We start from the raw sequence: 17065 nt of genomic DNA, 5'->3' as shown, positions 1-17065 counted from the left end.
ACTAGCTTCTTCTCTTTCTTAGAACCCGCTTCAACACCTCGATCCCCAGACACTTCGATATCATCACTCAACTCCACCGGTTCAGTAAAGGTGGATTGGGGAACACCTTTTAAACGACGAGTAGATCGCCGGGTCGAAGTCTTGGGGACAAGAGGTTTAGAAAAACCTTTCACGTTGGAAACACTAACATATCCAGTACCCTCAAACCTTTGTTCAGTACCCTTAACTTGGGAACATCTCCAAAAACCACATCTGAAGTGTCGTCACTCTTAATGAAATCCAAGGCAGACATAACTGCAAGCAACAAACAGACAGAGCATAAGACATAAATTAAGAAAAATACAAGAAAAGTGGAAAAGAAAATGCATACCCGTGCCATCCCTCATCAGAACCGGATCCCGATTAGCTTTTTCCCATAACTTACTAACCCCTAACAAGACTAGCAAATGCTCAGGAAAGGGACGAACCCTTGAAGGGCATTCCCGGATGGCTTTCAGAAAAGCATCATTCAAATCAGATTCAAGGGGTTCCGGTTCATTGAGAACAGCATCCGGGTGCCTCCACACCATTTTAAATGGAACAATAGTATCGGAAACCCAGAAAAAACGATTCTTCCAAGTCCCAAGTGTTGTAACCATAGACGAAATAAGGCAAGAATCAACCTTGGATGCTTCAAAGGTAAACCAATCGCCATTTTTGGCCAAACGGTAAAAACGGCGAAAAAGCAATAACGAAGGATCATATTCGAGTGCACGGCACAAAACCTCAAAATGTAAAACCCTAGCCATGCCCTTCGGATGAATCTGACCAAAGGAGACTCGATAATACTCCAATAAGTTCAACACAAACAAGGAAAACGGATAACGGAGGTTCGAAAACTCGAAATGACGGCAATAAAGAGCGACAAAACCAACCGGACATTTGTCAATCGAAACATCGCACGCAGGAGCAGTAGGTTTAAATTTAGTCCCAATACCATATTCCATACAAAATAACTCTACTTCTTCCTGGGTTAATCGGGAAAAGGATTTTGCTAAATCCTTAAGAGCACCCATTTTTGCAAAGAAAATATGAAGAATGTAACGAAATAAAGGGAACCGAAACTAACCTTGGAGAAAAAGGAAGGGAATTGCAGAGAGAAACTTGATGGAATTATGAGGAAAGCAAATGAAAAAATGTAAATGTAATAAACTAATATAGGGGTAATAATGGTAAAACAATAACCCCTGCAAAAACCGCCACCCTACGAACTGCCATACATCAATCAAATCAGTTGTCAGACATTCAAAATTCAAACATTAACTGCTGACAACCTTCCAAGCCTTCAAGCACTGAACCCTTAAAACCCTCAGGCAATAAAATAGATGCATAAAAGTCAGAAGTCTTTGAGCTATTCCCAAAAACCTCTGACTTGGGGGCTGATGACGGGGGTAGCCCAAGACTAAATAAAATGACTAAATATGTAAACGCCCAAAAGGTTAAAAGGTTCAATGGTTGGAAAAGCTGAGAAGATAAAGTAAAGCAATACGGGAGCAGTAAATAAGTCACATCCCCAGACAGTCTCACCAACCACAGCCGTAAAAGCAACACAGGTCCACAGAGCACATGCTATTATCCAAGGGTCAAAAGGCTTCAACCCCCGAAAGGGTAAGCCCCTCGCTGCAAGCTAGGTCACTAGTCAAATGAATGCCTCTTTGGGAGATGTCTTCTCCTGTATAATTGACACTTCATTCACCGAGTTGGGACATTCCGATCAGACTTGTTTCCTTAAACTCTGGTCCTTCACATCGTGTACTTGCTTCATGCAAGTTGCTCTCATTCACATCCAACTCACATTTATTCTCTTTGTTTCTTCATCCTTTTCTGAACACGCTTCAGAGTAGGATCTTCAAACAACAAAAACAAACTAGTGAACCTCCTTCCACGTCTTGCAAACGTGGGGGGACCCCACGACCTGCGTTAGGCAAGGTTAAACCCTTTAACCCTTCTGCCTAACCATCCTTGCTACTACGTTTGGTCTATTATTTGTTGCTTCAACAATATCTAAATAATATCATATACACATAGCAAATATTTTTTTTTTGGACGAACACACCACCATATAATATCTACTTCTAAAATTATCTAACGCCGAATTTGAAGCCATAAAATTTTAAGACCATGCGTAGTGGTAAGGGTGAATAATGCCCCCACCCTTGGGCGTTTTCCGTCATGTGGCGGTACAGTCAGCAAGGGGCATTATTGGACTTTTTCTAAGATGGGTGTAGTGGGATGTGAGCATTATGTTAAAGGCTGTTGACGAGGTATGACCCGGATTGGCTAAACCGACCGGGTCATTACCTATTATTTTATTATAAATAATTAATTATAAACATTTATTTTCTGCATGGATAAATCATGTAACTAAATCCACATTCTTCTGGGAAGATCATGCAAATCCCTAACTTATCGGAGCTCATCCCAAGTTAGGAAAAACCCTAATTGTAAACTATAAATAGAGGTAAACATCTAAGGTATGATTCATCTTGCTCTCGTTTACTCTCTCTCTACATTCATACTTTCTTTCTCCCAAACCGAGACTTATTCTCACGCCGGAGGGTGGTTACAGGAACAACCACATTCCTGTAACGAGTCCTAACGGTGTTCTGTTTTGCAGTTAACAGTTCGGATCGTCAAGAGTTGAAGTCCTTAGTTGGATACTACCGTGAAGGTAAGTGTTTCTTCAGCTGTAAAGAATTAAATAAAAATAAAAAAACACAACAAAAAAAGCTATTGGACAAGAAAAAGGAAGATGAAATGCTATTGACCAAGTTTTCTCCTTCAAAGCGTGATTCAAAACACGCCAGGGAGGTTTTTTTCGAAAAAAACGCCGGATCACGCCCATAGGGGTGGGAGTTGGGCGTTTTCAGGCGCGATTGAGAGGAAAAACGTCGAAGATCATGCCCACTACGCATGGTTTAAAAAAAATAAACACCCGATGCCACCAAACAAAGAGTCAGCCGAGTAATAAATAATTATATTTCCCGTAAAATTATTTGACATTGATGCTCACACTCCAAGTAGCGAGTGGGTATGCCCTTACCTACTCATTATTTTAATTCGATATCTAACCCTCCTATAAAGCTCTTTATTTGGTAACCTAAAAGAAAAAGTTAAAGCATTATTATTCCTCCACAAAATCTTCAAACAATCCACCACCACAATGAGAAAGCTCTACAACCACACCAAAGGCAAAATCCACCCTTCACCACCACCCACCACCACCCCTTACCACCACCTCTCCCTCCTCCCTCTCGCCATCGCCACCCTCGCCGCCACTCTCCCACCACAAGACCAACAAGTCCTCGCCTACCTCCTCTCCATCTCCGCCACCACCACCACCGGAAAACCCTCCACCAAGTCCGCCGGAAAACCCACCACCGGCGCAGACCACCCTCCACAGTTCAACTGCAACTGTTTCAGATGTTATACTAGTTTCTGGGTCCGTTGGGATGCTTCACCAAACCGAAAAGTTATCCATGAAATCATAGACGCTTATGAAGATGGGTTAGTTCACAACAAGAAAAATGGTAAGAACAAAAAAGAAAGAAAGAATAACAAGTGTTTATCTTCTTCTTCTTCTTCTTCTTCTTCAAGTTCTTGTTCTAGTTCCTCGAGTGGTTTACACGCGCCGCCGGCTGCGGCGGAGAACATGAGTTGTGAGCCGTTAAGAATGGAGCAAAGTAGGATTGAGGGTGAAGATGAAGTGGTCACTGGGTCGTCGGAAAAAGGGTCTGTAAGAAAGATTGTTAACTTTATTGGGGAAAGGATTTGGGGTGTTTGGGGTGTTTGATTTTTGTACTAGTTTTAGTCAAAATTACGAGAAACTTATTGCCTGTTTTTGTAAATTTCCAGAAAAAGGGCATTTAATTCGTCTGTTTGGATACAATATAGTGTTGTTCGCCATTATTGTTCTTGTTGTACAGAGCCAAACACTGCCCAAGGCAGTTTTTTTTGGTTCATAGTTAGTTATAAATATTAAAATATATAAATAATATACAATAATACTTCTGATTAGAGTTAGAAAATCAACTACAGATAGCAATGTTTTGAATTTTATTTTAGGAAAGTAGTTATTTAAGTGGTTATTACTTATTATATATAGGATTTTAATTTAATTTCCATATTTAAGTATAGCATTGTTTAATTATTTGATTTTGTGCTAAATTAATTCAAAACTTTTTAGTTACAAAACTGTGGTAGGGCTAACGTTTTTGCTAATCCCTTGACTTCTTCATCACTTGGTAGTCAATGTGGGAACGTATGTCACACACTCTATTTTTTATTTTCATGTTATTTGTAGAAAAATAATCATAGAAGTTACCTACCATTGCTTTGTTATCGCCCTTTTTCGTGTGGAATGATATCGGGTTACATTTAAAAAAAAATCATAGAAGTCTTTTGAAATTAATGCTCTTGCTAAGCCTATGTGTTGCGGGCTTAGACTCAACCACGCCCACCTTTACTGCGCTTAGGATGAGAACACAAGGCGTGACTGGGCTTAGGGCGTCCGGCACCTTTTGTATTTTTCTTAAATATACAACCAATCATATGCAGCTATTTCTAATATAGTCTCCCAACACTCCTTTTAGTGTTCATTTTAAAGCTCCTTTAGAGCCCTTCTTCCTAGCCTACAACAATTAGTCTGGGCAATTTGAAAACAACTTCTTCCAAGTCTAGAACACATAGTCTTGGCAATTTGAAAACAATTTCAGAAATCGCGGGTGCCATATGTTTGTTTAGTACTAGCTAATGAACCGGTTAATTTTAAGTAATCCGGATAAACCCGATGGCTAACAAAATTGAGCCAACTGGTTAAGTTGGTGAATCGTTAGAGCTGTTTTCGATCCATTTTTTTAAAACATTGATGATAAGGTATAATGTGGGAAATAATTGTTATATGTAATGAAGCACTAATAACTTAGGGACATTTGTTTAAAATATTAAGTTGTGTAATACTTTTGTGAGGTTGAAGCTATCAAGTTTAATAATATGTTTTGAATCATTTAGTTTCCTGAAGTGTCAAGTCCTAAAGGAATTGAAAATATTGAGTATGGTTGGTGTCTTTGAGACGACTTTCTTAACAACACAATTTTAAAATTGGCAATGATTGATACCTTATTTATGTTTAAGCGGGTAAGCTTGGAGGAGAAAAGGTCAAAGTGAGGGGTGAGCTTGGAGGAGAAAAGGTCAAAGTGAGGTGCCAACCTTGTCGGGAAGTTTTCCTATCTTGACTTTATTTACTTGGCATTTGTTTTTTTTAAGCAAATAAAAATTCTATCTTTTTATCGTATAGAATTTTAGAAAGTTTAGTATGATCTTCATATATTATTATTTTAGATTTAGATTAGATTAAGAAAGTTTAGTATGATCTTCATATATTATTATTTTAGATTAGATTAGATTTAGATATGTAGATATGATAGGTGACAAAAGAATAATATATATGATAATTGTTTAAACGATAACAAGAAAAATATTATTTTAGATTATTATTTTATTGTATAGAATTTTAGAAAGTTTTACTTTTTCTTTCACGCTTTAAATATATATGCTAACTAGGTTAGAACCCCGTGTATTACACGGGTTGAATAAATGTAATTTTATATATTAAATAATAAAAACTTATATCTTTATGAACCTTGTATATTGTACGGGTTAAATAAATGTAATTTTATATATCAAATAATAAAAAAGTTATATCTTTAAAACCATGTGTATTATACAGATTAAATAAATGTAATTTTGTATACTAAATACTAAACACGTCGTATCTTAAAAAAAACCGTGTATAATCGGGTTGAATAAATCTACCAAATAATAAAAAATTACATCATTAAAACCCCCCTATATTACACGTGTTGAATAGATATAAAAAAAGAGTTATATCTATAAAACACCATGTATATTACACAGATTAAATAAATGTATTTTTTTTATATTAAATACTAAAAACGTCGTATCTTTAAAAAACCCGTGTATAGCTGGGTTGAAAAATCTACCAAATATAAAAAAATTATATCCTAAATAAATGTAATTTTGTGTATTAAATATTAAAAGCGTCATATCTTTAAAAAAACTCGTGTATAGTCGGGTTGAAAAATCTACCAAATAAAAAAAATTATATCCTTAAAAACCTCGCGTTTTACTCGAGTTCATTAAACATAATTTTGTATACCATATAATAAAAAGTTATGTTTTTAATAATTTAGGATAACATTTAATATTAATTTATTATTTATATATTTAATATAAGGTAAGTAGACAAGAGAGGTATTTGTTTTAAAAATATATTAAACTAACAATTTAGATTTGAGGATGATATTTTATTAAAGTATGATAAGATTTAATATCAATTTATTATTTTTTATTTAGATAAATATAAATTTGAGAATACCTTCAATGAGTGACACGTGTCCTAAACTTAGTTTCTTTTATTATAGTAGATAGATTGTTTAAACGATAAACATGTATAAAGAAAAAATGACTGGAATTTTATTATAATTGAAAAACATCGAACAAAACAAATAAAGACTATATAATCTATATCTATACTATATAATAAAAGAAACCTGTTTTGGGGCACTTGTCATTCTCTCATTTAATTGATTAAAATTATTAATAATACTAATAATAATAATATTTAATCTAAATTAATACAAATTTTTATTATTAATAATATTTAATCAAATCTAAAATCTAATCTAATACAATAAAAGATAACAAAATATTTTTTACTAAAAATTATAAAAGATTTACAAATTAAATTAAAAAAAATTAATGTCAAGAAAAAGGGTCTATTAACGAACAAATTAGTATATTATATGGTTATTGCTTTTAGCAAAAAATCGAATAAGCATATTTTTATCTTTATGTATCTAATCTTTACTACTTTAAAAGAAACCAACTTTTGGACACGTGTCATTTATTGAAGGTATCATCAAATCTATATTTATCTAAATAAATAAATAATAAATTAATATTAAATCTTATCATACTTTAATAAAATATTATCCTCAAATCTAAATTGTTAATTTAATATATTTTTAAAACAAATATCTCTCTTATCTACTTATATTATATTAAATATATAAATAATAAATTAATATTGAATGTTATTCTAATTTACTAAAAATATAACTTTTTTTATTATTTGGTATACAAAATTATGTTTATTCAACTCGTGTAAACCGCGGGGGTTTTAAGGATATAATTTTTTTTTATTATTTGGTAGATTTTTCAACCCGACTATACACGGGTTTTTTAAAGATACGACGTTTTTAGTATTTAATATACAAAATTACATTTGTGTAGGATATATATTTTTATTATTTGGTAGATTTTTCAACCTGACTGTACACAGGTTTTTTTAAAGATACGACGTTTTTACTATTTAATATACAAAATTACATTTATTTAATCTGTGTAATACATATGGTTTTTAAAGATATAACACTTTTTTAGATCTATTCAACACGTGTAATATATGAGGTTATTAAGGATGTAATTTTTATTATTTGGTAGATTTATTCAACCCGATTATACACGAGGTTTTTCAAAGATACGACGTTTTTAGTATTTAGTATACAAAATTACATTTATTTAATCTGTGTAATACACATGGTTTTTAAAGATATAACTTTTTATTATTTGATATGTAGGTTCATAAAGATATAACTTTTTTATTATTTAATATATAAAATTACATTTATTCATCCCGTGTAATACACGGGGTTCTAACCTAGTATATAGATATATGCTACCGAGGATTACTAAAGACTACATAATATATAGATATACTAGGTTATAACCCGTGAATACTCACGGGTTGTTAATCTATCTTTCTAAACAAATAAATATATACATATATATTAATAAACGAAAAATTGCATGATGAATAAGGTGGATGAATAAATGATAAAACCGTTTGTGGCTGATTATATGAATCGATATCATAACAAAAACTGCATTCGAAGTCGAAACAATTATCGATAAAGTTTGCACAGTGAATAATGTCAAAACTGTGTTATCCATTAAAAGGAACACTAATAGTAAACTAAGATATGATTAGATGTAATAACTTAAAATTCAAAACCATTAACCATGTTAAAAACTAATAAGCATAACAAAGTTAATGTATATCATATGAAAACCAAATATCCAAACCTAAATGTAAAAGAACTAATTAGTACGCCTGATGTGAGGTATAACCAATCAACATTCAAGACTTGATCAGTTTCATCAGAAGAATAGTGAACCGTGTCACCCACCTTAATGCCAGCATGTTTCATGAATCTCGACCATCTGCTTAAAGCATAACGAAAACCATTCTCTTTCTTTTCACGTCTCGTACGGTTGGTAAACTCCTGTTGCTGAGTCAGATGCAGAAGTCTGACGGTGATAGGTTTTAAATCAGAATCAAGTTTAGCCATCCTTGAAACATTATGTGACAACTGTCAAATTTGCATGCGTCCGTACGACTATTTAATAATGATTAGTGCTTAATGATTGTGCTAAATTGCAATTAATTACTTGAATTGCTTTCTGATTAGTACCATATACATACATGTGCATCATATACTGCAAATGACATATCATTACTGCATACAAACTTTATTGACTCAAACGATGCACGAAACACAGTCAGCACAGTTATCCGGCAAATCAGAAAAATGCTGACAGAGTTCAGTAGATAGACAGACATTGTATTGAGACACAGAATGAGCCAGAAACCAAATATTACACTAGTATGGTGTGTAGGAAAGTAAGGATCACAAAACTGCCTTTCTAGTGATAGTTTAAGTGCCGGAAAGTTCCTAAAACTCACATAAACTGCAGAATTCTGCAGAAAATCAGCAAATTCAGCATTTAAACAAACTAATATCATGCAGAAATATGGATAAATGGTCCTGAATGCTTTCCTAAGCGTCGAGAATCAAAACTGTCACAAAAGGTAACATAAAGCACACTAAACTGCGTAGTTTAGCACCTTAACGAACCGGTAACCAACCGAAGAACCGGACATTACCTGAAACATCAAATTACACTAGAAGCATTGTTTTAACATTACCAAGCTAGTTATGGTCCCCGAACATCATAACACATCATATAAATATCTAATTACTAAGTCCCTAACTAGAATACTTACATTCCAACTATGAAGTAACTTAATGTTTAAACCTAGTCTACTACCCCCCTCCCCACCTATAATCGGCCAACTAAGCATGGCCCACTCAAGATTTTATTTTGTTATTATATTTGATCATGTTCCCCCACCTTAGACATATAAACCATGAGATAAAGCCTTGAGATGGATTTATAAGTAAACTATAAGCACCTTAACCATTCATTTCTCATTTACCACACTAACACAATTCTCTTCTCTTCCTCCTTCCATACCTACGGCCACGAACCACCACACACAACCACCTATTTTCACTTCAATCTCTTCCATTCTAAGGTGTTCACAAGGTGTCTCTAGCATCATTAGGAAGCTTGGAACCTTCGGAAGCTAAAGGACCTTCACCGTTTGCTTTTATCCACTTGTTTTCTCCTCTTGATCATCCCTAGCCTTGAGCTAGTGGTAAGAACATCATACATACTATTTTACATCTATTTTAAGTGGTTAAAAGATGATACAAGATGATTAACTTGAAGAACACTAAGAATCAAGAGAATGAAAACATAAACATAAGCTTAAATCATGAAGAAATCATGTTTATTTATGTGTTTTTATACTTGTTGATTGTTGTTTACTTGTGTAAATGATGTAGATCATCATATAATCTTGCTAGATCATGATTAAAAACATAATCTAGCAAGATGAGAGGATGAAAGTGTTTAAGATTAATGGATCATCCTCACAAAAGTCGTGAACTTGAATGAATAAAATGTTTTCTTGTAAAATGATGATTAAGGTAAGATATAAATCTTATAGATCTCATATTTCATGGATGATTTTTCAAAGAAACCAAGTTAAAAATACGAGTTTTACTTAATCTTGGTTTTCACATAAATAAACCTCATTTTGGTGGTTAATAAAGTGTAGAAACACTTGGGTAACAAGAAAAATCCATGAAGAAACATTTTTAGAAAACATGAATATAAGTTGTAAAGATCTACTTTCTTTAAAAATGATGATTTTAAAGAATCAATCACACTTTAAAGGGTAACAAGGTTTACTAAGAACACTAGTAAGTTACTACAAATTTTTATAAATTTTCAAGTTCATGAAATAGTAATTTATGCTTGTTTTGGCAAAATGGGTAAGTAAAGATTGTTTGTTGTTGATGGTGAATTGATTGGGTTGGTAAAGTCGCATACCGTCTCGAACTACCCTAGGAATTGAGTGGAATCCATAGCACATTCCGCGTATCACATCTCCGAAAGTGTTTAGCCGAAGAGACGACTTATATCCACTACGACGACATCGAAGTGGATGATAGCCTTAATTATGCGGTAAAGCCGATTGAAATTCTAGATCGAAAGGTTAAGAGTCTATGAAACAAGGAGATTGACCAAGTAAAGGTCAAATGGGAGCATAGAAAGGGTTCGGATACTACGTGGGAGCCCGAAGAAGAAATGAAACGTCTCTACCCTACATTATTTGGTACGTATTACGGTTTTGAGGACGAAACCCTTTTTAAGGGGGTTGGACTTGTAACACCCCAAAAATAAAAAGTTTTATATTAAGAATTTAATATCGGAAATAGACAAGATAAAGTAACTAGGAATAAATAACCTAGTTAAATCATAAGTCTTATAGTAATAAGGAAATTTGTTGAAATAAACTACATGTAACTTCAAATAAAGTATAGGGGCCAATTGTAGCAAACTTGAAACAAGTTTGTTTTAATTAAAACACTAAACACCAAAACACACACTTTAAGTGTGTGTTCTGGTGGAATTCTCCAGAGAAGCCAGGGGCTCTCCACATCAAACCCTAACTAGCTCAAAATTGATCAAATTGAAAGGCCAAATCAGTCCCAAATCGATATCCAAGCATATATTAGTGATCATCTCAGTGAAGTGATCATAAGGTATGTCAAAAATTACAATTTGGTTTCATCTCAACTTCTTGATGATTTGCAAAATTGAAATCTAAACTTGATTAGTTGATGTTTAGATGAAATTAGTGATGGAAACGTGTTTAGGAGTAAACCCTAGCCAATAACTTGCTGAATTGATGCTCAAATTATGAAAACTCATGTTCACCCATCTAAGTGTTAAATGGGTTTTTGTAGAATGATAAGAACACTAGAAATGTGATCATAAAAATTAACGTTAGTGGTTTACATGAAGTGAATCTGATATTATTATGCATGTTAGATGTATTGAACTTGCAAAAATTGTTTGATTTTGGTTAAATAGTTAAGTCATGAACTTGATAATGGATTCCGTAAAACAATACCCATAAGGTATTTGTTAAAACGCCTAAGAGAAAGCTAAAATAGTAAATATCGAATAAAAACGCATATTTGAATGATATGACAAATGATGTGTTGCGTGTTATGAGTAGAGTTCTAAACGGTTTGTGGATTGAACTCTATAGGCAAGGAAACCGGGCCTTCAAGCGGAGAAGCCGGAGGCGATACGCGTTTGAAAGGACCGCTCTGAAGGTATGTAACTTGGTTCCGTTACATCATGTTTGTATATTGAATATAATTAGTTAACTTGAATTAGTCTAATAGTGAAATTGGTATAATGCCAAAATGACGAAGTTCATTAGGCATGGCATTGAGTCAAAATGTTTGTTGGAATAAGTTAGTATGATAAAAAAATGGAGGTTTCCATTAGATGACCAAATGGGTCAAAACAAGGGTAAATTGGTAATATTAATGTGACGTGAACGTCACTCTATAATTGAGAGATATGAAAGCGTAAAACCATGGAATGGTAATAATACGCTGAAGTTCACGAGCCCGGGGAATGGGTATATACACTTAGAAATGAATGATTACCATGTTTTGCAAAGTATAAAACAAATGGGTCGAATAAATGAAACAAGAAATCATAAACTATTCATTTATAATTCAGGTTTCATATGCGGAAAATGGAATAAATTGATGTGAATTTTTATTACAAACGCGTAGGAAAAAGAATCACCTAAAACGGACTTCTACATAAAAAGTTATGGACATTTGAAGTTGTGTTTTGTAAAAAAAATTAGAGCTGGGCAGATATGCAGGTCCAGGGAGTGGACCTGCTGGAAAAATGACTCCCCCGCGGCACGCGACGGGGCAAGCTCTATCTGGCGCGACACGTGAGGCCGCTCGCGGCCCGCAAAGGATTTAAATGAGTCTCTCGCGTCACGCGAGAGACCTATTTCCGGAATTTTGTTTTTATTTTCATTTGTTTGATATTGGAACTTGGATATACTTATTTATTTGTTGTCAAAACTAACATTTAGGATGGTTTTGACATTAGGTGAAGTTGGAGTTACTCCGGATGGCAATCAAGCAAGATTCCAAGAACCGAATACTACACTTTTGAAGCTTCCGCGTTAATACATTTTGTTTTTGTCCAAAATGGAACATGTAACTTTTGATGTCACAATATGTATGTCTTAACTAGTAAGGATGTAAATCCTAAATACTTTAATCATGTAGGAACCTTAAATTAACAAAGTTTTTGTTAATTCGTATTTTCCTAAAACTAAATGCATTTTTAGAAGTAATTTCATGATGTAATGAGATGGGTCTTACAGTTTGTAATGACATTTAACACTTTGACGTGCTTTTGATGAATAATTAAATTTTAGTTTGATGTTCTTTTATTTTACATGACCCGACACGCTATAAACCGATTTTTTATATAGCTAGGGGCCTAAAACATTTAAAAATATTCTGCACCCCCAGAAAAAATTTTCTGGGTCCGTCACTGATGTAATACTTATCTTCATAGTTATATCTTATGGAGAAGAAGTTGTGCCTTTCAGTGAAAATAATTCTTTATCTGACTCTTTCTCATTCTCTTGGTGTAGCTTGATTGTGCTCAAGGTTTATTCAAATTAATAGTAACATAGCAACTGGTGCAAGCATATCCCCTGTTTATGCACTTAGTAATTCACATTTCATTATCATCATCATCATATACTCAGTAAATCCCATCAATAGCAAAGCTAAGATAGGGTCTGAGAAGGGTAAGATGTAGACAGCCTTACCTCTACCCTGTAGGAACAGAAATGCTGCTTCCAGTACATTTCAGCTCAGCATGGATACTTTATAAGGTATAACTAATAGCTAATGTTGTTTTGAACTCATATATTAGTAGTCATGCAGATCTTACAAAACCACACAAATCTTGAGTATTTATTTTATGAAATCATATCAGGTGGGCGGTTGATAAAGAACCGGAAATGTTCGCACGTGAGAATAGTGTCGGGTGGATGGAGATGGCTGAGCCGGTTATGAATCTTTATACAAAAACTATTGATGCTTCTTATATTGAAAAGAAAGAAACTACAATGGTTTGGCACTATATGAAGATGCTGATAAAGATTTTGGGCCAAAGTAGGCTAAGAAACTATTGGATCATCTTGAAAACATACTGGCTAACGAGCTTGTTGCTGTGAAATGAGGTCAATACATTGTAGAAGGTAAACCACAGGTACCCATTTAATAAATTGTTTTCCATGTTTTTGTTGAATATCTTTCAGTAATTTTGTCCCATGCCCTTTAATATGGGCCTCTTTGATTTTGTAAAACTCAACCAGGTTCTTATTAGCTTCGTTGATGGTTCGTGACGTGCTGTCGTGGTCACTATCAAATTTAATCCCCAAAACAACTATAGATAGTGGTAAGAGGGTATCGAACTCAGGGAGTATGTGGAAAGTGTGTCGATTGTATAGCTTTACACTTAAACTACAATTAATCTAATTTGCAGAAAAATAAAAATCAATGGTTTGGATTGTTGTTTTAGAAAACTAAATTAAAAACTAATTTCAAATCAAATGTTGGTTGTAAAACAGATTAGGAGAGAACAATGACCATCTTAGGTTTCAGTTTCTTTAAACAATTGTGTGTAATTCCAACTAGAAAGAGTTACATAGACATAACTCGTGTATAGATAATTGAAGTGATAAAAGGGAACAAAGTACTCGGATTATATAAACGCGAGGTTGTTTCCCGATGACCAATTAATCAATAATGTCACACCCCCAAAATCCCACACGCGGAGTACCACTGCTTGGGAGCGTGACTGACCAGGATCAAGCCACCAATCATATCGAACATGTAATAAATAGTAATAATTATCCATCAATACGAAAGGTGTTTATCAAACCAACATAATTAAGTGTAGCGGAAGCATTAAAGGTAAACCCAAAACATAAGTGTTAAGTAAGCATTCACGAATCCTTGTCCACAACGACCAGCTCCTCCCTGTGCAAGCTCCATAAAGTACCTAAGGTCCTGCAAGGCATGCAGCAGAGAGTCAACAACTAGTTGAGCGAGTTCACAGAAAGTAAGTTCAGTAATAGAAGTGGTATAGCAAGCATTGCGTTCGTTCATCTAATCATGTATCGTATTAGTTCGTTCATTGTTCATGTATAGTATTGGTTTCCATCGCGGGCCCTTTCGGCATGTATGCGAAGATTTGGGTTAATACTCCCAAATATCCTAGACTATGTATATTTGTATCGCTGGCCACCCTGGCATGTGTGCGAAGTTCTAATATGTTTAGTTCGCAGCCTTCCCGAGGCATGTGTGCGAAGATCAGTCATAATTATCGCAGCCAACCCTTGGCGTGTGTGCGAAGATCTGTTCAAGTAGGTATACTAGTCTAGCCGTATCTTATCATTCACCATCCTCACCCGGAGGACTCATATCATTAAGTTCCATTAACTAAGTATGTACGTATAATTCATTTAATCCCATTCCCACCCTGGGAACCCCATGCCTTGGCTGTGTGAACTCACCTTGGGTTGCTCGGCAGATACACAGAAAGAGTTCTTGAACTAAGGTTGGTCAACACGTCCTAACAGGGTTACCATACAAGTCAGGTTTTGACTTCAAGTAATGCACGTATAAGTCATGGAAAACATGTATTTATCATGGCAACACAAAATCAGTCAAGTAATATCAAGAAGCCCAATAATAATTGGCCCAACATGTTGTGCGATCCACAACATGTTGTGCGATTCAATACCCCGGCCCAAACACATAAACAATCCATTACATACTCGGCCCAAATTAAGTAGTGTATGTGTGCCTTGTGCGATCCGATTAATACCCAGCCCAACATGTCATTCGGCCCAACATGTTAAATAAAACATATAACTTGTGCGATCAGTAAACCTTGTGCGACTGACTAGGTTGTGCGATCGGCCTTTGGGCCTTGAGGCCCAACCGCATAGAACATTTCCGCTTGTGCGATGGGTCATGCCTTGTGCGGTCCGTATTAGCCCAGCCCAGCATACATGCTCGGCCCAACATGTTGCGTGGCTTGTACGATCCAGTCTTCTTGTGCGAGTGAACTACCATGTGCGATGAGAAGGTTTGTGCGACTAGATCAGTTTGTGTGACTGATCTTGTGCGACTGTAACTAAGTTCCGGATTTTATGCTTATACGGTTACATCATTTAACAATTTCCAAACATACAACAATCAATCACAGTCAATCGGTTCCAAGTTTGACAAAACAATTAACATAATTCTAATTAATTCGGTTAACATAATATCAATCAAACATGGCAATCATTCGATCAAAACAAGGCATCTATCCTTTAATCCATATGAGCCCTAATCAATTCATGAACAAGATCTTAACAATTCGAATGAACATGCAACCGATTAATCCATTATAGCCCGAATCACTAGCACACTAATATGTTAACAATACCAATCCTTCAAACTAACAATGGATCGATATCTAATCTAACCGATTCAAATCATAGCCGATTAACAAGACAAAATCAATTATCATGCCATCAAAACCCTAGTTTATCATACAAGATCATAATAGCACACATATCACAACAGAAATCGTGAAACCAAAAGCAATACACTAACCGATTCAAGGGAAGATGGGATTTATCCAAGCACAAGGACTTTCGGTGGAGGGGAATTTCTTGGCTGCCTTCGGTTCGTGAGAGAGAGAAGAGCTAGGGTTGTTGTGTGTATTGTGTTTTGTGACAAATGAGATTACCAATCCCCAACTATGGGTGTTTACACGGTTTAGAGGGGTGGGCCGGCCCTTACATGGGCTGCCCTATTGTTCGATTACAAGGTGTGGCCCAAAGGGCTTGTGCGGTTCGGTTTATGTGTGTGTTGTGCGATCCGGGTTATACAAACATATAACATAACATACACACATAATACACATAATAACATATCACAATGTCATAACATCCAATAAGTTAATCAAGTTCACATGTTCACATACGTTACATTCATTACAAAGACGGGTTCGAAATACGAGTTGTCACAAATAACCAACCCTAACCCTTCCCGTGATATCTCGATTGCCAACGGCACCAAGAACGTACGATTAAGACTAGAAATTGCAATATCGATTAACAAGTTACAAGCAATTAAACATACACCATGATATTCAAGCAATGCAAGTTATCATTCTAGAAATTCAGAAATAAACACACAAAAGTTCAAAAGAAACCTTCACCTAAGATGATCACCGAAAAGTTTAGCCGGACATAGTTTGGTGAATCATCATACCAACAAATCTAATGTTCATAGGAATCATAAACACAAACCGAATGTTAGCAATTGTTCAAAACCAAGCCTAGACAGCCAAAATCGCCCCCAAGATGTTCTCTAACCGTTCAATGATGAGGAATGATGAAAAGACACCATCAAAATACACTTAATGTGGCAGTTACACTTTTTCCGTCAGGCTCCACCGTAACTTACGGCTCCACCGTAAGTTACGGCTCCACCGTAAAGTGTTACGGTGCTGCACTACTGATTTACGGTGAGAAAGTGGTCAAATTCAAGTCCACCGTAAATTACGGTGGGACCGTAATTTACGGTGACAACCTCTTTGCCGTCAAAGCCCATGTGTGCCTCTC

The 17065-nt window shown here is 35.0% G+C and overlaps 1 protein-coding gene across 1 annotated transcript; it reads left to right on the top strand.

Annotated features, from left to right (window-relative positions):
• The first annotated feature begins 3202 nt into the window (after positions 1–3202).
• On the top strand, positions 3203–13612 carry LOC110882850. The gene is made up of 2 exons (XM_022130762.2): positions 3203–3771; positions 13372–13612. The coding sequence occupies exons 1-2, from the start codon at positions 3203–3205 to the stop codon at positions 13610–13612; spliced, it is 810 nt and encodes a 269-aa protein (XP_021986454.2).
• The last annotated feature ends 3453 nt before the right edge of the window (positions 13613–17065 follow it).

Source organism: Helianthus annuus, chromosome 10, assembly GCF_002127325.2.
Source record: "Helianthus annuus cultivar XRQ/B chromosome 10, HanXRQr2.0-SUNRISE, whole genome shotgun sequence".
NCBI lineage: Eukaryota > Viridiplantae > Streptophyta > Magnoliopsida > Asterales > Asteraceae > Helianthus > Helianthus annuus.
This window is presented reverse-complemented; position numbering and strand designations above follow the sequence as displayed.

What these genes read in the sequence shown, in the direction of transcription:
- LOC110882850 (XM_022130762.2), top strand. Translation starts at nt 3,203, where the DNA reads ATGAGAAAGCTCTACAACCACACCAAAGGCAAAATCCACCCTTCACCA. An exon ending in ACTGGGTCGTCGGAAAAAGG is followed by an intron (nt 3,772 to 13,371) that starts GTCTGTAAGAAA and finishes AAATCATATCAG; the next exon opens with GTGGGCGGTTGATAAAGAAC.